Raw genomic sequence first — 21,561 nt, 5'->3', positions numbered from 1 at the left:
AAGCCGGTCGCGCGGGGGGAGCGCGGGGCTCCGCGGCGAGGGCGTGCGTGGCCTCCGCAAGGGGGTGGTGACGCGCCGTCCGCGGGAGCCCGGGCACGGCTGCCCTGCCTCGCGCCCGCGGGGGAAGGTGGGGTGTTGGCGCTTGGTAACGTCCTCGAAATACCTGCCGGCCGAGACCTTTACAGCTTAGCGTACTTTTCTTGCTCTTTTCGGTGGCGAGTTACTTCTTCCCTAAGTGGTGCTTTTCACAACGCTAAAATCTGTGCGGCCGTGTGTGCTTGCCAGAGTCTGTGTTCCGAGTCCTGAAGTTTGTTGTTTTTCCACCCGTGTTCATCCAAAATCTGGAGATTCGACTACGAAGTTAAGATTTAGACCGCATACGATTGCATGTAGGATTTCTGATGGTGACGGTAGGTACCAAAACGTAAACCCTCTCACATAAGAAAGGGAAGAGAACAGATAGTAAACAAAATCTATGCAGTCAATTTTCTTGGGGTGTTTTTTTTTTTCCCTTTAACCTAAATTTGTCCAAAAAAGTCCTGTAAGAAATATTTACCAATAGTTTGTAAATGCCCAATGGTTTCTGAATCCTAACGGTTACTTGCCAAAACCATTTGTTGTTGTGTTGTGGAAGGTATCAACTGGCCTCGCATGGATGGCAAAAAATAATGCCTCTAGAAGAATACTGTTAGTGATATTATTTTAACATGGTAGTGACTGATGGAAGAGAGTGAGTTGGGGCTCATTGTGCTGGGAGCCCTTCAGATACGGTTTTGTGTTGTGGAATAAAATTGGTTACTTGTGTCAGGGCCTCCATTTTATACAGGTGTGAGGAGAGAGAGAGAGAGATACTTTATATCATGCCACTAATGAATCGCATTACTAAAATTTATCTAACTTTAGTTATACCTCATAAATTTATGATCAAATTTTAGTATTACCTTAAATCATTTTTTCAAAAATATGTCTAATACAAATTTTTTCCATGTTCATTATAGCGAATGTAGACAGCTCTAAATACTCTCTACTTTCTCCCTTTTAACCCATTTGCACTTTTTACCTGGAAAACTACTTCTTAAGGTAAAGTGGTCATTATTCCACCTCTTCCTGTGAGTTTTTCTGCTTAAAGCATTTTGGGGATGTTTCTATGTTTCTTAAAACTTAGCAGGCGTAAATCCTTTGTGGTCCTGACTGCCTTTGTTTTACTTTCTGGGTGGACCTTGTCCAGCATGCTGAAATCTCAATGCTCTTCAAAAGTATAAATTTTAAATAATAATGGTGAGTACGAGTATGTTGTCAGCTTCATCTTTTATTAATCTCTTTGAAGCTCCTGAGTTCCGTCTTTGCCGTGGTTTGGAAGACACTGGGCTTCATTCTTTTCTTGTTTATGCTGAAGTAAATGATTAAGTCCACTGAGGTAGTAAAATGCCAACTGGGTCAAACTGGTGTAGATGAGAAGAGAATTAGATTATGTTTTGACTTTATAGTTCAAACTGCTAAGCTTCAAGCTCTTCAATTCACTGATAGAACTATTGTCACCCAAGTGCGCCCTGATTTGTTTTTCTTTTCAGGCTTTTTGTGCTACTGTACAATGACATTTTTCTACATAAAGCACAGGCTTTAAGGTTGGTCTTACACAACTGAAGCTATGACTTTAAAGATTCATGCAGATTAGTACTCTTTAGCTTTCAAGATAATTTGTTTTTATGTTCATTGTTTAATGCAACTTCTGTCATGTTTCATATGGATAACTAATATTTTGTGGGCTGCTAAAGGTTTTTTTTTTGAGAAGATGGGTCAGCATTTGCTCTTGTAATGTAGTGATGTGTAAGGATTCTTGGAAGAATTGACTTTTATGTCCAATGTTTGAGTGTCTAAAGTCTGACATTATAAATAAGTATTTTACCTAGCTATTAATAGTTGATTCAGTTATTTATACCTGTGTAGAGCCCAGGCGGTATCATTTAGGTGGGAGGGAAAAGTCTTCAGTAATTCAGCTTATCACCAGTTCTGTGCTCTTTTCATAGTAAATTCACAGTGTATTTTCCCCAGGTTGACCTAGTTCTGTAATATATTTTCAAGGAATCAAGGTATAAGCCATTCATTCCTTAAACTTAAACTCTGCCTGACAAAAACTTAGATTGGAGTAGTTTTAAAGCATGACCCAACACAAGCGTTTCAACAGTAGTACTGATGCTTGGGGAAAGAATGCGAGTCACCTGACGTTCCTTGCTTTGCTATTTAAAACTTTTGTTCATAAATGACAGCAGATGAGTTGCATGTAAAAACGCTGCTTCTATTAGAGGAGAAATCCGTTCCTCCACCACCGAAGTGGTGCAGTGAAAACATTTGTCTTGTGAACAGCTCTGGAAAGTACAAAGCCCTGAAGACCTTTCCTGTCTTTGAGTTTCCCTGTCAGGCTTTCAGCAGAGCACCTCGTGCCTGGCTGGCAGTAGAAAGGTGTTGTCACGAGGTAGGATGCAGAGGTGAGACTGATTCCCTGTCTGCTGACTGTCGGGGAGATTTCCGTGTCTCTGAAAGCGTGGGTGAGCTCCCTCTTTACCGGTCTCGTTAGGCAGGGCAGCGCTGGGCTTGGTGCCTGAGCAGCTCTTGCGCCCGCCCTTGGGGTAGCGGCTGTTTGGTGTCTCTGAACCTGTACGGGGGGGCTGAACCTGGGAGGTGTCGGCTTGGCAGTTGTAATGGGTCTGAAAACTTCGTGGGAAGCCACTTCTAAAAAACCTATCAGTAGAGAATCTTCCCTTTTTCTGTTTTTTTCCAATGAATGGGTGTCTGAAACTGATAGATTTAAGATGCAGCGGAATGGTGCCCATGTAGTTAAGTTGTGCAGCCAGCTCAGGAGCTGGCAATTTTATTTGTTGTACCCCCTGAGTTCTGTTATATACCTGATTGTTGAATTTAATGTCCGTTAATTCAGGCAAGGTCAATGGATGGGAAAGTCATATTAGGTAGAATTTTTCCTAGCAACTCCCACATTGTGATCTGGAAGAACTAAAGCAAAAGATGTTCTACAGAAACATTTAGAGCAGTCAAAGGGTCGCTTGAGTTTTGACACACTTAATATTCAAGCTAATAGGTACGTTACAAGATTAAAAAGAAGTATTGAGACATTGAGTCAGTAGTGATGTAAATATTTGGGCAGGGATATGTGAGATGCATGGATTTTTTCTGTCAATTTGACATTTTTTTGATTGGTGCACTGTGGAGCAGTTTCTTGGGGTATTGGAACTTTTGTAGAGAATTCTGCATTTTTGTATTTAGAGTATCGGCTGCAACCCTGTTTCATCAATTAAATTGTATTAAATCGGTACTAACTGTAAATTAGTATCAGTTAAGTTGAGACTTCTGTGTTGACTAACTTTTTGTTGAGGATGATGAAGATGTTGGAACCACAGTGGATGTTCACGCTGCCCGGCCTTGGGGTTGGAGTCGGGAGCCGAGGATGGGGAGAGGCCGGCCCGGCGGGTCGGGGTTCGTGCCTTCGAGCCCTCTCTCCTCCGATCGGGAAGGACCTCGGGGTGACAGCAGTAGGCTACCAGGCTGTGGCATTACGCAGCCTGGTGTTTAGATGGACTGACAATATATAACTCTGAGCATGTTACGAAAGCGTGTGTTGCTGGTTTTTTTTGTTTGGATTTCTTTTAAGCTTTCCAATAATGGTCTTCATTAATACCTCACCAAGTGCTAAACAGAATAAATTTGGTTGCCTTGATCATAATTGTCTTGATCAACCACAGGTAATTATTTCTATGCTTGCTGGCCATGATAGGAACTAAACTGAGGGTTGTAAACTTAACAGAAATGCGCTCTTCCTACAGATGTTTTGGTTATAACACTTTCATTTATTTTTTAGTAGAGTGGAATGCAAGACTTCACCGGGTTTAGCTGTGCAACTGGCTGTATCTGCCACTTTATCATAGCTTGCCTGGGCAAGTTCTCATCTTCCACAAACCTGTGGTTTTTCCTCAGGGTGTTGGGGGAAATGGTAGGGAGTTTGGCAACTGATGGCTTCACTGTTGATACTGATCAATGAGGAAGCTCTAACTTCAAATATTATTAAAAGCTTAGAAACTGTTTTGGAAACATACCTTTTAAAAACAAAACACTCTCGATTTCAGTGTTAAACTGCAAATATTTACTTCCTTCTGTGGAAATGTTACATAACATTCTGTTACCTAAACAAACCTTATCCTGCTGTATGATGGATTGTGGATTTTGAGAGGATTTTGCTTCATTCCCTGGTCTGCTCTTTTTTTGGGCAAGATCTGTCTGTCACTGTGAAGAAGCAGTTTGACACTCAGCTTAGTGTACTGTTTCCCTCAGAATTTTTGCTGAATATCAGCATTTGGAATTTTACCAGAATTTCTGAAGTCAAAGGTAGAAAGTGAACTGCCTTCTGCTGAAGTTGTTAAACTCGCACAGCCGTCAGTAAGCAGTGTGTTTGCGCAGTTGAAGAAAGTGGACTCACTTCACTTCTTCCAAACAGTAGGAACTACCTATGTTCTTGAGGATCGAGTTTTTGTTGAGTGATTTTTGTACTATAGGTATAACTGTTCCATGCATAAGATTTCTGAAATAAGGCATGGGACTTTTTTTTTTTTTTTTTGAAGTTCCGGATTTTTTAAAATCTAATTCCACATCTCTCTTGTTTTTTAATGGTCTTGCCAAACATGTTTGTTCTACTTTTTTTTGGTTTGCTTATTTCTTTATTTTAAAGCTACTACTGTATGAAGGTCCCCTACAGTTGTTGTAAGTCGGGATTCATTTCCTGCATCAGGAAACGGTAAAATGATTATGTACAAGTAAGGTTAAAATAAAATAAAAATGCATTTGTTCTTTCAAAACTAGATGCTAAACTTATGTTACTTTATGTATTTTTAGATGGTTCTTTTCAAACAAGTAATGTTCTAAAGATCTGCATTTAAAAAAAAAAAAAAGGTATGAGTTTGAAGGAAGAGATGAAGAAGGAAAGGGAAATAGCTCTCCTAATTCTCTGTCCGGGCAGTCTTCAGAAAGAGTATTGAAATGTGACCTTCCTTTTTTAGTGTCCCCTCTGTCTCTGCTTCAATAAACCAAATATATCTACAGGGAGAAAAACTTTCCACGGAGTGAAATGAGGCTAGCAGAGTGCGTTGTGGAGTACTGTGCCTGGTTAATTAAAATGCAGTGCTTCCAGCAGCTTCTTGCATTTGCAGTGTTTCCTGGTTTTCCTGTTCCTTACCTAGGGAATTCTTCTTTTTATTTTTTTCCTCGCTTTGTGTGTTGTTTTCATCTTTTTCTTCTCTAGCTTCCTTCATTCCCTTCAACGCTGGAGTGTGTTTAACCTAAGTTTTAAATCCAGTGGGGTTTAAAAGGCAAATATGCCTTTGGGTGCTGGCGTACTCTGATGACAGCTCCAGTTTTGGGATCGCAGCACCTGTGCTGTGCCCGAGGCGATGCTCAAGGTGCCGCTTGCCAAGAAGCTCAGGGTGTGCTGAGGAGCAGGTATGGCACCGCCTGAGCCAGCACCGTCTTTAATACTGGGAACGGAGAGCTCAGTTCTGATACGGTATTGAAGCTGGTAGCTCTTTTGCAACTTTGCATGCTCCTTTACCATCTCTCCACACTTTGTTACAATTAAAGGAATTAATTTCACTAGGTTTAGTTGATATTTTGGGACTCTTAGAAAATTTCTTTCATAGTAGTGTTGAGAAGGTTTGCAGTAATGAAAACAATATAAATTAATGTGTTTTATTTTTGCTATGTTTGCAATGTTTGATTAATAATACCGCCCGAGTATCACTACATTGTTAAGGCATTTGTAATAAGTAAGCTATTGTGTTTAACTCTTAATCTTTTTTTAATAAATCTCCCCTTTCATCTGTTTTTTTCATTCTTCTTCTTCCAGCTATCATCTTACTATTTGACAATATTTAGAAGAACTTTCTACCTGCAGTTCATTCTAGGGCTTTTGGAGAAAATAGAAAGTAGCTAGATTGTGGAAATTTCCAGGGGTACACAGTGCTTCTGAACTTTGACAGTAGTATATTGGGCACAGGATAAGTCGGGGTTGAACAGCACAAAAGCAGTGGTTACAGTGCTCCTGATTCCCAAATGTTGTAGGTTGCTTTTGTTAGTTCTTTTTTGTTGCAACAAAAAAGTACCAGTACCTTTTGGGTTGTTACTTTGGAAGAGCATTTGATTAGCTGTCCTTTATTCGGTCAAAGTTGATGTGAAGTTGAGTTGGAAGAGGTAGTATTAACCCACTTGCAAGTTGATGAGTTGTAGTGAAAACTAAGGAGGGAAAGAAGGAATTGATGGCACCTCTAAAGCAAATGTATTGCTAGCTGCGGTGAGCTTTGGCCTTCTCATCCTAATGTCACTTTTAAAAGTGGCAAAGTGGAACTCATATGGGAGCATACTTTTGGGATTTTAAATGTATGATCTGCAGGAAAAAATCAGTGATGCAGAAGTAGCTACACAGTTTCTGTACTCCTAAAGTTTGTTTTTGAAGCCAAGTTACATTTGTGCATCTTCCATATCTAAACATTCTCACTTGTCTTGTATGTTTAGCAGGATGCTTAAAAAAAACCCTGCTAAAATAGGATAACAAAAGAGGAACCTGTGAAATAGAGGTAGCCATTTTTGCTGGTTTAGGATTGTACTTCTAAGTGCAATAATAAAGCCGAGTATTTCTAAGAAGGTATTTCCAAGAAAGGAATAGCTAACTGTGTAAATCTGACCACCTCAACCAGTAAGTAGGTTTTCATTAAGAAGAAATATCCAGTTGTTTGTTGGTCTGTGGCAGATCTGTGCTCTAAAATTTTACTGTGGCAGTATAATACCATTTTACTTGTAGCAGTCTCCAATAGCATAGATTTCAGACTGCAAGCTGTCAAATGTTAGCAAAAAGAACCAAAACCTTTGCTGAGGAACTATATGGGACCTGCTTGAAATTTTGAAAATAACTTACAGTACTTGCTCTTTCAAATGGCAGATGAGCTTGTTTGGGAGAAATTAAAGCTGACAGCACATGCTACAACACGTTTTTCCAGATACTGTCCTTTTATGCATACCTAATGGCAATAGTGGATGATATTACTCAAATCTTTTTTATAAGTTTGAGTTTGTTGTAGGAGGAAAAAGTGGTTTTCTTCTAAGGAAGATAAGTCTTTAAACATCATGTATACATCTTGCAGAATCTAAAGCATACATCTTGCAAAATATAAACAGGACGATGATTTCTCTTAACATAAATATTTTGACAACAGTTTTAACTTGTTTGAACATTCAGAATTGCCAGTAATACTTTGTGGTGGCAGTTTGCTTATTAATGTGTGAAAATCCATAAATGAAGTCTTTTGCCCTTTGTCCTGCAGCTTGTTGCCAGTTATTTCACATGAAGTCGTTCTGTCAACATTTATCTAGTCTTTTCTTTTATCGTTTCCCATAGAAGAAAAAACAAAGCAGGTGTGTCTCTTTTAGCCCATGGATGATGCCTGTTTTACTGGGAAAGTTGTGCTGTTGCTGAGTGGTTAATATCTGTTCTGTGGAAGGACTAAGGCACATTCGTACATGGCAATTGCTACTGAAAGGAGAAAACTTGTAGTTAGAATTGTGCTATCACTTATTCCCCAAAACATACCATTTGTGGTTTTACATATGTAACAGCTGTATTGTTTAAATTTAATTCAGTTACAAAATGTCAGGAAACTTTCTGCTATGTGGAAAGGATAAATAGCTTACAAATAGGATACTATTGCTGGAGAGAACCTGGAAGATAATATGCAGCAGACTTTTAACTGTATTTTTGTTACAGTTTCAGAATGGTCTGTAGAGCTTGTCATAGTAGCAAAGTATTCATCAAAAATATTTTAAGAAATTAGGTTAGATTAAATAACATAATAGAGAAAAATTATTTCATTAATCATCCTCGATACTATTATTTGTATTAAGTCTTCCTGATTCTTTTTGACTTTCCTCATCTCCCCNAGCGGTTACAATTGTGCTGTTTTGTGTGTCCTCTTCTCCTCTTCTTGCTCCTCCTTCATATTTCTTTACCTTTGCCAATATTGTTTTTTTCCCCCTCGTGGCTCCCTCTCAGTCTGCAGGCTTCCTTTTCTGGTGCCCCTCTGCTTCGCCATGGGGCAGCATGATGACAGTCGTCTGCCTGTTAGGAGCTTCTTTGCTTGACAAGCTTTTGACCCAAATGCTGGAACCCGGGGAAGCCTTGCTTTATCACAGCGTTGGAAAACTGGAGTTGGTTATCTGCAGGTTTAGAAAGACATTATCTTAGTCATACTTAATTGATATTTAGAAATCTATCTTTGTTGCTGAGAAATTTACGAATGTAATCATCCAAATATTTCTGGAAAACAGACCAAAAGCTGTTGATTTTGATTATACCACTATTTATTTACTGATCCAAACTACTAGGAACAAAGTTTAGCTATTGGAAATAGTATGCCAGAGTGTTTTGGATATTTGGATGAAGGGATAATTCTTCACATTTAATTTTGCCAGATTGAATGTATTGATTTTGTTGGTGTTCAGAAATCTGCAAGTGAAAATGTAGACAGAATATAGGACTTTATGTCTATGTATCTGTCTCCCAGGACATAGCAGAACCAGATGGATACATGGGAAATAAGAACATGAAAAATATGATACTAACTTCCTTTGAACTAAATATGAATGTTAACTTTTTGTCTATTTCCTTATATAAAATCTCTCAAAGTGAAGAGTCGGAAGTTGCTTGTAATTTGTTCCCTGAGAGGAAGAGTTTCAGGAATGCCAATAGAATAGAGAAAGGCAAATCTAAAAGATGGTGAGATTTATGCTTTTGCTTTGGGTATTGATGTTATCGCTACTGAGTTTTCTTAAATAAAGCATGCTTTTGTTATTTTGTGAAGAGGAAGGATGTATCGCTTAAGTCAATACTTCATTGCATCAATGACTGAATAACTTCAAGCCGCTTGCATTTACTGTGTTTGTATAAGTACCACTTATGAACTGTATTTACTTGGTTCTATTTATTAAGAAGCTGTATGCTAAATGATGTTTTTGAATATCTTGATGCCCTCCCATTCCATTTTAAGTAGCTAATAATTACATTATAATTTTAACTATTCGTTATATATGTAAGCACCTATTTGTAACGTTTAAACACCTTTTACCTCTTTTGTGAGGTAGCTCAGAAAATGGCCAACCCTAAGATGTTACTTGATAGTAATGGATTTATAAAACTTCTGTTTGTGGTTTTATAAGCTTATTCTTTATGTCTATATACAATATAGAACTGTCTGCAAATCAGTAATTGATCAACACCCATTCAGCCATTTCTCTATTATCCAATTACATATTATATTGATTAACTGTGGTAGTTAAATTGTCTAGAGTTCTAAGTCCACCTTCTGGATCACAGAAAATTTAAGAACCAGTAAAAAAAAAAAGGGGGGGGAGGTTGTTTGGAGAGGGAGGGTGGGATTGGAGACTCTCTGTGATTTGCTGTTGTGTGCTTTAAAGTTTTATGGCTCATGTTGCATCCCTTGGGAGGATAAAGTGCAAGGAGCATGAACGAACCCATAAAATTACAAAGGGTTTATAGTGTATAATTAATACAGAACTTTCTGTGAACTTTATAATAGTTAGACTTAATTTCACGTGAGTTTTTGTTTCACTAATAAATATTTCCTGAAGATTGCTAATGGAACTTAAATATTCATATTTTCATATCGAATCATAACAAGATACATTGTAGGCTGCTTTATTTTAGTATATAGTTTCCTTATTATAGTTTTCAAAATTGGCTGTTCGTGCCTTGGGAATCTTTTCTGAACTGTGGCCAGGTTTACACTAAAAAAAAAAAACCCTGTCGATACAGCTTTACCGGCAAATCCTCCTTGTGTAAGTGCAGCTTTGCTTGCAGAAGCACTTTTTATTGACACTAGAAGGGTTTGCAGATCACAATGTCATAAGTCACACCCATAGCAAAAATAATACCAGCAAAAAAGTTCAGGTACAAATCTGGCCTGGATTTGCACAATAAGCTCAAATAAGCATTGTGAAATTGCAACTTTTTTTTTTTTAACTACAGAGGAAAATTTAGTCCTAAATAAATGTAAAATATTCCCTCTGGAATGTACTGGTGCTCTGTGTCAGGCATGAATACTGAATAGTATTGATTCATATTTCTCTAACTTTATCAGAAGACTATGTGGTAGATGAGTGGGTGAATCAGGTTGACTAGAAATGAGATTTGTGTTCCAGACTAAAAGACAACAACTCTTTTGTGCTCCATCTCCCTAAAGGTTTACATGTATTAATTAAAAGGATTGAGATTATTTGTGAGGAACGTGAGTAGCAAAGCAATATTTCAGTTGGAGGATTTTGGATTCTTGGTAGCGGTCTGTATATAGTGATGCCGGATCCTACGCGATGCTTTGAGATCTACTGATGCCACTTTACAAAGAAGGAAGTTGAATCATGGGAATGGAAGTCCAGGAGAGACCAAGGTCATCCACGAACACCAGCGCTGCAGCTAGGAGGATAGTCCTCATCTTTGTGCCTAGCTTTGGCTGTTAATCTACACAGGTTTTCTTCCGCCGTGAAATACGGACATGGCAGAAATAGTGGATTAGTGTTGTTCCTGACACAAAATAAAGAAGAAAATAGAATAGGTAGTAGGTATGCATGTGTGTATGACATTCTCTTACTTTTTGTCAGAAGTATGTCTGAGCATGTAGGACCATACAGTGGTGCATCTCTACGTTCAAAGTCCAAGTCATAAAGTGTGGTAGAGGGGCATAGGAGAACCATTTTCAGAGTTAGGATTTTTGTGAATGATTCTACAACACTGGATGGAGAAGCAAGTTTTAAAGCAAATGTGTATGTGTCATGTAGAGTGACGCTTTCTTGTTTAATCTTCATAACTAGTTGGCCAACTTTGTCATTCTGAAAGGTCAGATCTGTTTTAGAGATCATCGAATTTAGCATTCGCTTAATGTAACATGGTTATTGTGCGTCATTCTGGCTATACAGCTAGAGGATTCTCTAATGAAAAGCCTGAGCGATCAAGGAAAGCGACAATTACTGTTTTTTGTGTTGGGGATTTTTTGGAACAAAGAAGTGTCATTACTAAGTGCAGAAAAGCAAAGCGTTAAACATATATTTTTGCTTTATTGTGAGAGCAGGCCACATATAGTGGCCACATTACAGGACAATGAGAAGTTCCTTTCATTGCTATAGTAATGCAAAGATTCAAGATACTAACAATATGAGTTAGAAGGTTTAAAGTCAGCAGGTTCTGATAACTTGTACCAAAACATTTTTAACGGATCTGTCCTTAGGCACTTTCTGGATTATTAATACTGATAATTGATGACAGTGAAAGAAAGTTAATAAAATGAGCTGAATAATTATAGTTCTGCCAGCCTTGCAAAATAGTGGAATGAATGATAGAGGACTTGACTGATATGGAGGTAAAGGAAAGTAATACAATTAATGTCAATTAAAATGTGCCTATGGAAAATAAGCTGATGAAATGTAACTTGGGATGTAGTTTGGTTGATAAAAGTAATAATGTCTGATGTAAAATACTTTGCTTCTTAATGAATTGAATGTACTGCAATGCAATATTTTGAATGAGAAATGAAAACGATATAAAATTAACATAGCAAACATTAAGTAGATGCCAGTTAAATTGGATGACCTATCTCAGACTATGAGTTACTAGGTGATTGTCACCATGATGGGGCCCTGGAAAGCTTAATTCCTAACCCCCATGTGAATTTCCATTTTTACAGATAATATTGTGTCATTAAGTGCGTATTTGTGAAGCTTTCGAAGGGCTAAAAAAGCGGGTAATGGGAAATAGTGAAGATGATGGTCACATATATGGAGCACCCTGGACTCTTCCCCCCACCCCGTAAAAGCCATACAGAGCAACCTGCTTTTGCCAAGCACTCTGAGATATTCAGTGTCAAACTAGAAATACTGGAATAGCATAAAAACAATTGAACCTTCTTCCTGATTTCTGTATGAGTTAACAAAGATTGATACTGTGCAGCTGCTTGTTTACGATGGGAGAAGCATGAAACTATGGTTAAATCTTGTGCTCCAATTCTTCCTCCAAAGGAGGTATCAGCCCTTCTGTGCGTGTTGGGCATGAGTTGCAGGGTTTCAGTAGTGGGGGGCTGCAGGGGTGGCCCGCGGGATGGGAGGAGGCCGTCGACTGCCCTGTGCCACTCACAGCTGGGCCCGGCTGCCTCTGAAATGGATGAAAATAACCCATTGCGCCCCAAAACTTCAGCCAGTCAGGAGCACGTGGCGCCTCCACTCCAAGGCGGTGGGGAGGAGAGGTGTTTGACTGAAACTGAGCCTGAGGAAGGAGGGCAAAAGGTGTGTGTGTGTTTTTTCCTCAATACCTAAATCGCTCATTAAGAGTTTGTTAATTGGCAATAGATTAAGTAAAATTTCCAAGTTGAGACCGTTTTGCCCATGTCACACCGCTACTCTGAAGATCAGTGTGTATAAATTTTGATGATGTTTTGGCTGAGTAGCATAAGAAGGCTGTCTACGTTCCTGTATTCTTTAATTTAAAAAATCTTGAAGATTTGAAGAAGGAGGGAGGAACCATTTATTCTTCTGTAAGCAGCGCTGTTGTCACAGCGGGCTTAACTTCTGCGCTCCCGTGGTCATTCCCATCGCTCGCTCGGTGGCCCAGCGGCTGTTCATTCCCCACAGGATGGGCTTCGTACCAGCGTCCGGCGATGGCCTTGCGCGGGGCGAGTTGGGCGAGCGTGTGGTTCCTGGACTGGAACTAGGAGACGGGCTTTGACAGCTAGGCTTTTGTCTCTTGGCAGCCCTGAAACAGCTTGTCTGGAGCTGCTAAACCCTTCCTGCTTGTTTTTTGGCAACCCTGTTGATTTAGTCTAATGCAGTCATACAGTAAACTTCCCGATAACTTGCTGAATACGCAGTCGCCATAAATTATAGAGCAGCTCACGTTTATCATACACATCACTGCTTATCTTATAAACTAATCTGCTGTGCTTGCATGAGTAGTTGATTTAAAAGCGTGTATATTGTTGAACTTGACACATCCAAGAGTATAATCAAGCTTTTAAAATACTAGGGATGTTTAGTACTAGTTTGCACTCTTATTCAGCTTTCTTAAATGATTGCAGCCCAGATCCCCTTTTGTTTGATATGGGTCATTGCAAATTTCTATATAACCCATAATTACAAAGGAGTTCTAACATGATGCTGGCATCTGTTTTATGATCTAAAATGTACAGATATGTAAAAGAAAAAAGGTAATATACTTTTTCTGTGCATTTCCAGATGTGAAATTGCTAGAAATTAACTTTGTAAGGTACATAAAGAAAGTGAATAAAGTCTATACGTGATATACTGGGCTGCAGAAGTGTGAGAATAGTGGAAGAAAGCAGGGGTGGGAGGCTTGAGCTAGAGACCCGCTAAAACTTTTGCATAGTATTGCCTAGACTCTGCAGCGTGAAGGCTTTATCCTGCTGATCTGCTCCCTTTTCTGTGGGCACTGATTTGGTCTATAAACATGCACAGTTCAGAATGCACAGAAAAACAAAATGATATTAATGCTTACGTGACCTCTGCCAGGCTGCTGTCGCTGGAGTTTCAGGTTTTTTGTTTTGTCTTTAAGAGAAATCAATGCACCTTCTACCTTTTTAGCAACAAAAAAGAATAATTTTTATTCTTCAGTATTTCTGCTTTTGAGATATCTGGGTACAGTGAGGTAGGAGGATTTCTATCACTCTACCTCATTTCCATTTTGAGGAACTATATGCACTTTCTGAGCTGGCGTGGAAAGAGAAGTAACCTGTTTTTAATCATATATATATATATGGTGCATTTCAGAGTTGCAAATGGCTGCATAGGCAACTAATAAGACCTTGAGTTTTATTTTTGCTGCAGCTTGTCAAAACTGTAGCAGGTACTAGAGTTCAGTGCTTATTTACCTGCAAATCCTGTCTAGTGCAAACTTAAGTTACGCCTTTTCTGGAAGACCACCCCCATGTGGTCACAACTTCTATAATGCTTTGTCACTGTTGCTTGTAATATTCCTCACTGAGGAAACTAATAAGCTAAAATAGGCATTGTTATGTACAATATACATATATATGTATTTTTTATTTCTGAACTAAGGGTTTAATTTCGAGAGGAAGTCATGTTTTTACTTGCTGTGACCAGTTACCTGCTCTTGACAAGTGAACGAGTGAATTTCCAAGTCTTGTATAAATAGGGTCCCCTAATAGAAACCACTTTTTCTATTATATATGCATCATACGTGTTCTCTTCTTTCCAGATGATCATGGGAACAGCAATGGCAGTCATGTAAAAATCTTTTTACCGAAGAAGCTGCTTGAATGTCTACCAAAATGTTCAAGTCTACCAAAAGAGAGGCACCGCTGGAACACTAATGAGGTAGTTAAATCTTTTATTCATTCTTAAGTATACTAGTTTTCTTGTGCTTATGGATTATTTCTTTTCTTTGGGAGCATGCCATGTAAATAACAGAATATGAATTCACTTGCTCTGAAACCTGTTCTTTAAATAATAAGATAGTATAAAATGTTGAAAACAAGCTTTGAACTGGGCTTGTTTTAAAAAGACAAATGTGGAAGTCGAGTAATCATATGGTAGAAGTTCATTGCTTGGGTGTGTATTGCTTATCTCAAAGACTCCAATTTTGTATCGTCTTATTGATGTGTTTCAAAATTGTTGGAAATTAATAAAAGATGTTTTGCTCGTGTTAAACAAAATGTTATCTTACTATTGCAAATGTGTAAAGATAGTCTTCCAGACCAGAAAGCAAGGCATGTTTTGAGAATAGGGTTTTGAGAACTGACTACCTTGTCCCTGTTCGAGAAGTTTTGTTAAGGACAGGAGACAAAACACATTGGGCATTTTATACAGGAATCCAGTTATTTTGAATGTGTTTGCATATCTCCTGTTAACCTGAGCATTATGTTTGTATTGAAATGAAATAGAAGTATTTAAAATTTAACAAAAACTGTACTTACAAGTTTTAATGATTGCAAGTGGCTACCTGAACTCAGAATCGAGTATCAGTTCATGTATATGTTTGTCAGAGTTGGAGCACTTCATCCCCTCCCCCCTTCTTTTTTCCCCTCTTTTGTCTGAAAGTTAAATTCAAGCATCTTTTTTAACATACAATATTTTATGACAGAATGAATAGAGTCTTTTGAGAAGTTGCTGGCATTTGCTATTTTGTGTAGATGTTTTTGTCTTGGGTCACTTGAATTGAAATATAAGTTTAAAAAATGTAGGTTGCAATTTACTTTATTCTGTGACAGCATTTATTCTAATGAGAATAGTGCATGGACTAATAGCAATTCCAGTGACTCTAAAAGATGATGTTTCGATGAAGACAGTTGAGAAAAAGCTCTGAACACAGGTTTGTGAGAGAATGATACTCCTTTTTTAGTACTGGAAACAGCTCGATGATTTTGGTCCCTTTTTTCCTAGTATTTCTGTTGTCCTAGGTTTATACCTTTGTGTATATGCTTACACACACAGGTTGTAAGCTTTTCTTTTGGAGCAAGTGTGTGTGTGTAGCCTTCCAAGGTGCAGAATGTGGCAAATAAAGCTAATCATATCACTGAAAATATTACCTAATAAGCATGATGATGTAAACTGGAAAGCATAGGTGCTTTTAAGGTGTCTTAGGCTAGCAGAAAAGTTTGGGAATGTAGTCTTACTACCAAAGTAAGCGTGTCACCTTTTCCGATAGTGGGCAAAATTAACATTTTTTTAATAGTGCTTGCTTTTCAGCACGTTTTTTCTGTGGGTTTGTCTCAAATACCTCAATTCTAGATTGATGGTTTGCTAATAATCTTAAATAATCATCTGGTAAGTTTAAAAAAAAAAATCCCCCACAAAACCCTCTGTGTTTTTGAATGTGAAGTTTGTCATTCTCATTTGTATCTCTTACCTCTAAAATCTGTTATTGTGGTTACCATTCAGTGGGGACAAGGAGCTGAGTCTGTACTTGGACTAATAGTGGTGTCATCTATGTCTGCATATGCGGTGTTTTGGTTGCAGTTTCCTTATTAAATAATTTAAAAGGGAGAGCTTTTGTGGGGGCTGGAGGGTTTTTTTTGGCCTCATTGGCTCAGAGCAAAAAAGCCAAAGCTTTTGCCTCGATCAAGTCTTGGAAAGTTCACATTAATTACAGGGGTGGAAAGAGCTTAGCTTACCACCCCCCCCCCACACACCTGAAAGTTTTGTAAATCTAGTCATTATTATAAGACTTGAATTTTTTCCTAGGGTATAATTGAATAATGCTGGACTACATTTCAGAATTGCCCCTAAGGGAACATTTTTCTCATCTGATTCCAGAGGTGTTCTGAACATGCTGTTGAAGGCACGGGTTTAAAATCCGGAAGGAAAGCACGTTTTATAAAGCACTGCTTCCAGACACTTGGCGTTGCTTTCAAAGTGACGGGTAGTGCTTGCAAGCAGTCTCACTAATAGCGAGGTTTATTAAAAGGTACGAAAGAAATAAAATGCATCAAGTAACTTGGAGACCTGAACGTCTGTGACGTTGCCGCCCTGCCTCAGCGTCCGCGGGGAGTTAGGCTCCCGCAGCCCTGCCGGACGTGCAGCCCTGCCGGACGTGCAGCCCTGCCGGACGTGCAGCCCTGCCGGACGTGCCCTGAGTGCGCGGGGGGCCGCGAAGCTCCGCAGGGCGATGGGGCTTGAGACCCGCCGAGGCGCCGCACGGCGGCCAGGCACCGGGAGCTGGGCCCTCGTCACCCAGCACGAGCCGCACTAATCAGGCAGACTCCGCAGCATTGCTTTCTCTGTTATTTTTGTCTGGAAATATTTCAAGGAAACTTAAACGTGGCTTTTATTTGTATTTGGGGTTTAGAAAATTGCAAAGGCTGGTATGGCAGTGTAAAGGGCGCATGTTACATGCTAACGTGTAGACTAGGGCTCTGCTGATAATTCCTGCAGACGAGGTATTACCATTTAACACGGAGGCCGAGGAGCAGTTGGGGTTGGGTCTTTCCTCTACCAGTGCATCACCATGGGAATGGAGGCAAATAACTTTTTTTTGAACACTTTTGCCTGTAGATTGAGGATAATGGTCATATGTTGCTGAGGTTTGGGTAATTAGAATGGAGAAACAATATCCTTTAAGAACTGAATAGGTTGTAGTTGACTTTACACCTAGTAAAATAATGCAATGAGCAGCAAGAGAAATGAAGCATTTAAAAATGCTCAGAACATGTTATTAAGATATTTACTTTCCGTCAGATTATGCAGTTTTAACTAAAATGTTTGATGGAAATATATTTCCATTTCAAAATGTCATCTCTTCTTAAATCAAGTTTATGGTGTTTATATTTTGCAGTGAAGGAAGTGTTCCTTGTAATTTAATTTTTTTTACCAGAGATAGAAAATCATAGATTTAGCCAAGCTATTTAATTGTAGCTTTACATTTTTTATTAAGATGCCTGTGAATCTGTGTGTGTTTGTTTATCTTGCTCTTGGGGAAGATAGAAGAGGGATTTTCATGAGATTTCTCAGGTTAGGACAAGCTATTTAATTGCCAGAAAATTCTGCAAAGCTGTTTGTGTGAGGGAGTTCCTTGCTCTTGTTTGTTTGTTGTTGTTGTCAGTCGTTTTGGACCATTTTTAGTATTTGTGTAATAGAAATTTGGTTCTGGTTTTAGTGAGCTGACAGAGCAAAGACTTTCCATAAAGTGGCTTTTTTTGTAGTTTCTATTTGGATAATGTTAACAATTATTTTCTATTGCACTGTTCTTTAAATTCTTCCTGTGCTTTGCTCTCTCACCCTGCCTGTTCCCCTTTGCAGTTGTAGAGCTGCCAATACTTAAAAGTCAGAATGTTTTCAGTCTAAACTACATCAGCTGTGTGATCTCTCAAGGGCAATGGGAATATTTAATTTTGACTAATTGTCTATTGCTTGTGTTGTCGTGGAGTATAAAATATAGTGATATTATCAAATGCTGTTGTTATGAATTTTCTTGCTTTCCATTTCACCTTTTGATTTCAAACTGTTAATGAGCGAATCTGTGGAAGTCCAGTGCCCCAGCCCTGGGAAGATGTTCTCTGGAGCATCGGTACCCGGGGGAGTTGTACCTCGCAGCGAGCCGAGATCTTCCTGTCTCGGCAGGGTTCATAAGCCGACAGGAGCTGAGCTTACCTGCTGTTACTCAAAGAAGCATCAGTCTCTCGTAAAGCTTATAGCTAACGCTGTCTTTGTAGCTAAATGTACCCCCGCGGCTGTGTTTACTTGCTTTCCTAGCGATGGAGAATTCACAGCTCTGGAAAAGATACCCTGCTTGAACTCTTAGTGCCCGTTTTCAGAATGCAAACTAAATTTAGCCATAGAGAATATTTAGCCAATGAGAAAATAATTTTTTAAGAAAAGTCTGTTAATCTCTCATATAGTCCAATTTTTCTTTCCTTCCAGCATAGTGAAGAAATGCAATCATGTCTGGCTTGTCATCACAGGTTTTAGGTATCTTCAAGAGTTTCCATAAGCCAAAAAATTGAAACGGTCATTAAAAATTACCGTTTAGCTCTGACGGAGCAGTGCAGATCAGTTCAGTGTCGTGTTGGCTAACGGTAACTCTGGCTGGCGTGATGCTGTCTGCCTGTGTCCTTGGAGAAGGTTGGCTCATGGGCTGCTGTCTCTTTGATCGTTGGCGCTGGGCCTCGTTTCTTAGGCTATTCCAGGGTGAAAGGCATGTGTGCAAGACTTGAAGTGTATCAGGTGCTGAGAAACTTCATTCAGCTCTTAGCTCAGGCATGCAAAAACCCTATCAGACGTAGCAGAGGTAGTATCTAGGCGTGCATCCTCTAGCTTCCCAAATCCGGTGACGGAGGATGCCGGAGGAATACCGGGGGGAGGTCGCGGTGAGGCTTGCACACACTTCCTAAGCAGCATCTCCTGCTGCCGCCGACGGACGCAGAGTGCTGGCCTAGGCGGGCGGCAGGTCCGACCCGCAGGGCTGCCCTTGTGTTTGTCTTGTGTTGGTGGCTGAAACAAGTCACTCAAGATTTTTGTGAATGAAAGGAAGTAGCAAGCTAAAGACACAGCATCTGCTGAGTGCTGGAACAGCCAGAGCATCGGTAAAACCAAGAACATGCATGTGTTCGTTTGCATCCTTGCATGGCCTGGCTTTGCTTGTTACTGGTTAGTTAAATATTTACCAGTTCTCACCAAATTTCAAATGCACGTCCATCACCTTGACCAACAAAAAAAGTAAGAAAAAGACTGTTTAAAAAAAAAGAAAGCTTTGAAAGCAAGTTCCAAGGGAAATAGTTTTACACAAGCGTTAGAGCAGAGTCTGGACTAAACTGTTCGCATACCTGACTGATGTGGTCTAGTGCATGTGGGGGGCTTTTTCCTCAAGAACGATTATGCTTTAAGGCAGATCAGTGAAAGAGAAATTTCAGTTGAACAGAAGCACTTCATTGTGGGTTTATTTTGTCAAATCAATAATGAAATTCTGTGCTTTGCGAAATGTACAAAGCAGAAAATCTGCTGCTGGCTTTGCTTTTGCTGTTTCTCTGTCATGTTTACATAATTAGTAAATGATCTGAGCATGCCCAGTGATTTAACAAAATTGCAAGGTTATCATTCTTGGCAATTTTAAACAAAAGCAGTAATACCTGGTATGCTATTTGTGCTCTGATGGAGAAAGAGTCCTCAACTCCCTTTTATGAAAATCTGACTTTCTTTTTCCTTCCCTTTCGTTAATGTTAGGGCCATTGTTGTAATTGTATAATGATAAGTCTCCAAAAATGGCTGATCTTGCAATTGTGTGCTTTTAATGTATTGGAGCCCTGGGACCAAAGCGAGTCCTGCAAAGCATGGCAAATAGATGAAAATGTATTGCCCTGGATAATGTACCACCCTCCCGTTTCTATTCTGAGTGAATCTGAGTGGATTAAATTAACTCTTTTGCATTTTTCTTTTCAATAATTAAATATTCTTTCATAGTAGTTTGGGAGTATTATATACAAAGTTAAAAACATATGTTGATGGTGTTTAAGTCAGTGACCTTTTTTGATATGGGGAATGTATCAAAACACCTCTGAAAACTTTACAAATTTTGAAATATTGTCTGTCTAGCAGTAAGTTTGAAATGAAACTGATCCAGTTTGAGTATTGCCTTGCTCACTTTGAATGCCCACCTACTACTATATATAGGGATGTAATTGCATAGATTTCCTCTAATGAAGAGCTTTTTGCAGATTTATTCAGGAAATGCATTTACTGTTTTGTTACATGAATTGACAAAGCAGGTGAGAACAGTTCTTGGGTAAAAAAATGAAGTCTCCCAGCAAACTTTAAATGGCTATTTCAGATGGAAAATACTTGTTTTTTCTTTTTTTTTTTTCATAACATTTTGTAAATACAACAATATGGTTTTACTAAAATTTATTTTGTGCATCAAAGAAAATTTGGGCTTTGAATCCCAGCCGTTCCAAGTATGACATTTTCTGTACTGTAGTTGCTAATGGGTTAAGGAGAAATTTAAGGACCAGTGCTGAAGAGGCGCTCAGATGAATAATTTTGCTGATTTTAATGAGTTTAAAGGGTAAAAATTAAAATGATTTGTAGAAGCAGAGTTTCACAATATTGGGCCATTCATTTTGTCTTTCGCATTGTTGTTTCAAATGCCCAGACAAATTCCTTTGAAGATGTGTCATTCAGCCCCCTTATATGAAATAGGGGTGCAATATTTGAGTTGTGTTTACAATCACAGTCCTTATGTGCAGAGTTGTAAGTAATAGATTTGCTTGGCCTTTAATGATTCATTGTGCTAGCCTTTATCTTTTAATGAGGTAACTTTGAGTTGAAATAATAGTTAGAGAATTTCTAGAAACTTAATAGTGTGTATTTGAAATTTTCAGGTGTTCCTTTCTAACAAATAAGATATCAAAATAAGTCACTGGTGTTCTGCTGCGTGTTTCTGGTAGAGGCATGATGAGGAGTTACCCTCTAGTTTGGGAACTTTTGCGGGCTCTTTGCTAGCTGCTTTGTGGAGTGGTGTCGGCTGCTGGTGAAATCTTGTTAGCGTTCCTCTAGATGCAGGTCTGAGGGCTCTCGGTCCTCTGAAGGACTGTCAGCGCCGGTAGAATACCATGTTTGCTGGCTGCTTCTTCTCAAAAACTGTTACGACTTACCCTATATAGACTTATCTTCTGTTTGGTCATCTTGCCGTTATCTTCTGCCTAACATTATTTTAGTCAGCTTATAGACAGTTTGGGTTTTAAAAATTGGACTTTAGTCTCTTGCAGCCTGCGCCCAGTGATAGTCCAAGACCTCTTCTGCGTCACCTGGTCAGGTTTGTCCTTGAGGGTTTTTTGTAACAGAGGAAAAAGTGAAAGCTGGCTTCCAGGCAGAAGGGATCTTCTCTGTTAAGACTATTTTTAAGGGTTTCTTTTGTTGGTAAAGGAGCCTAAAACCGTTTTAACTCTTAAGATTAATCTCTGTTAGAGTGGAGGGGACAATAATGTC

The 21,561-nt window shown here is 39.1% G+C and overlaps 1 protein-coding gene across 1 annotated transcript in view; it reads left to right on the top strand.

Annotated features, from left to right (window-relative positions):
- CAMTA1 (calmodulin binding transcription activator 1) overlaps positions 1 to 21,561 on the top strand; it is a 490,798-nt gene that overhangs the window by 21,496 nt on the left and 447,741 nt on the right. The window contains exon 3 of the mRNA XM_026085647.1: positions 14,342 to 14,460. Coding sequence (XP_025941432.1) covers positions 14,342 to 14,460 — 119 coding nt within the window. The remainder of the gene's footprint in view (positions 1 to 14,341; positions 14,461 to 21,561) is intronic.

Source organism: Apteryx rowi, unplaced genomic scaffold (assembly GCF_003343035.1).
Source record: "Apteryx rowi isolate R43461 unplaced genomic scaffold, aptRow1 scaffold_67, whole genome shotgun sequence".
NCBI lineage: Eukaryota > Metazoa > Chordata > Aves > Apterygiformes > Apterygidae > Apteryx > Apteryx rowi.
Note: the sequence above shows the minus strand (reverse complement) of the source record. Positions and strands in the feature narration are given on the sequence as shown.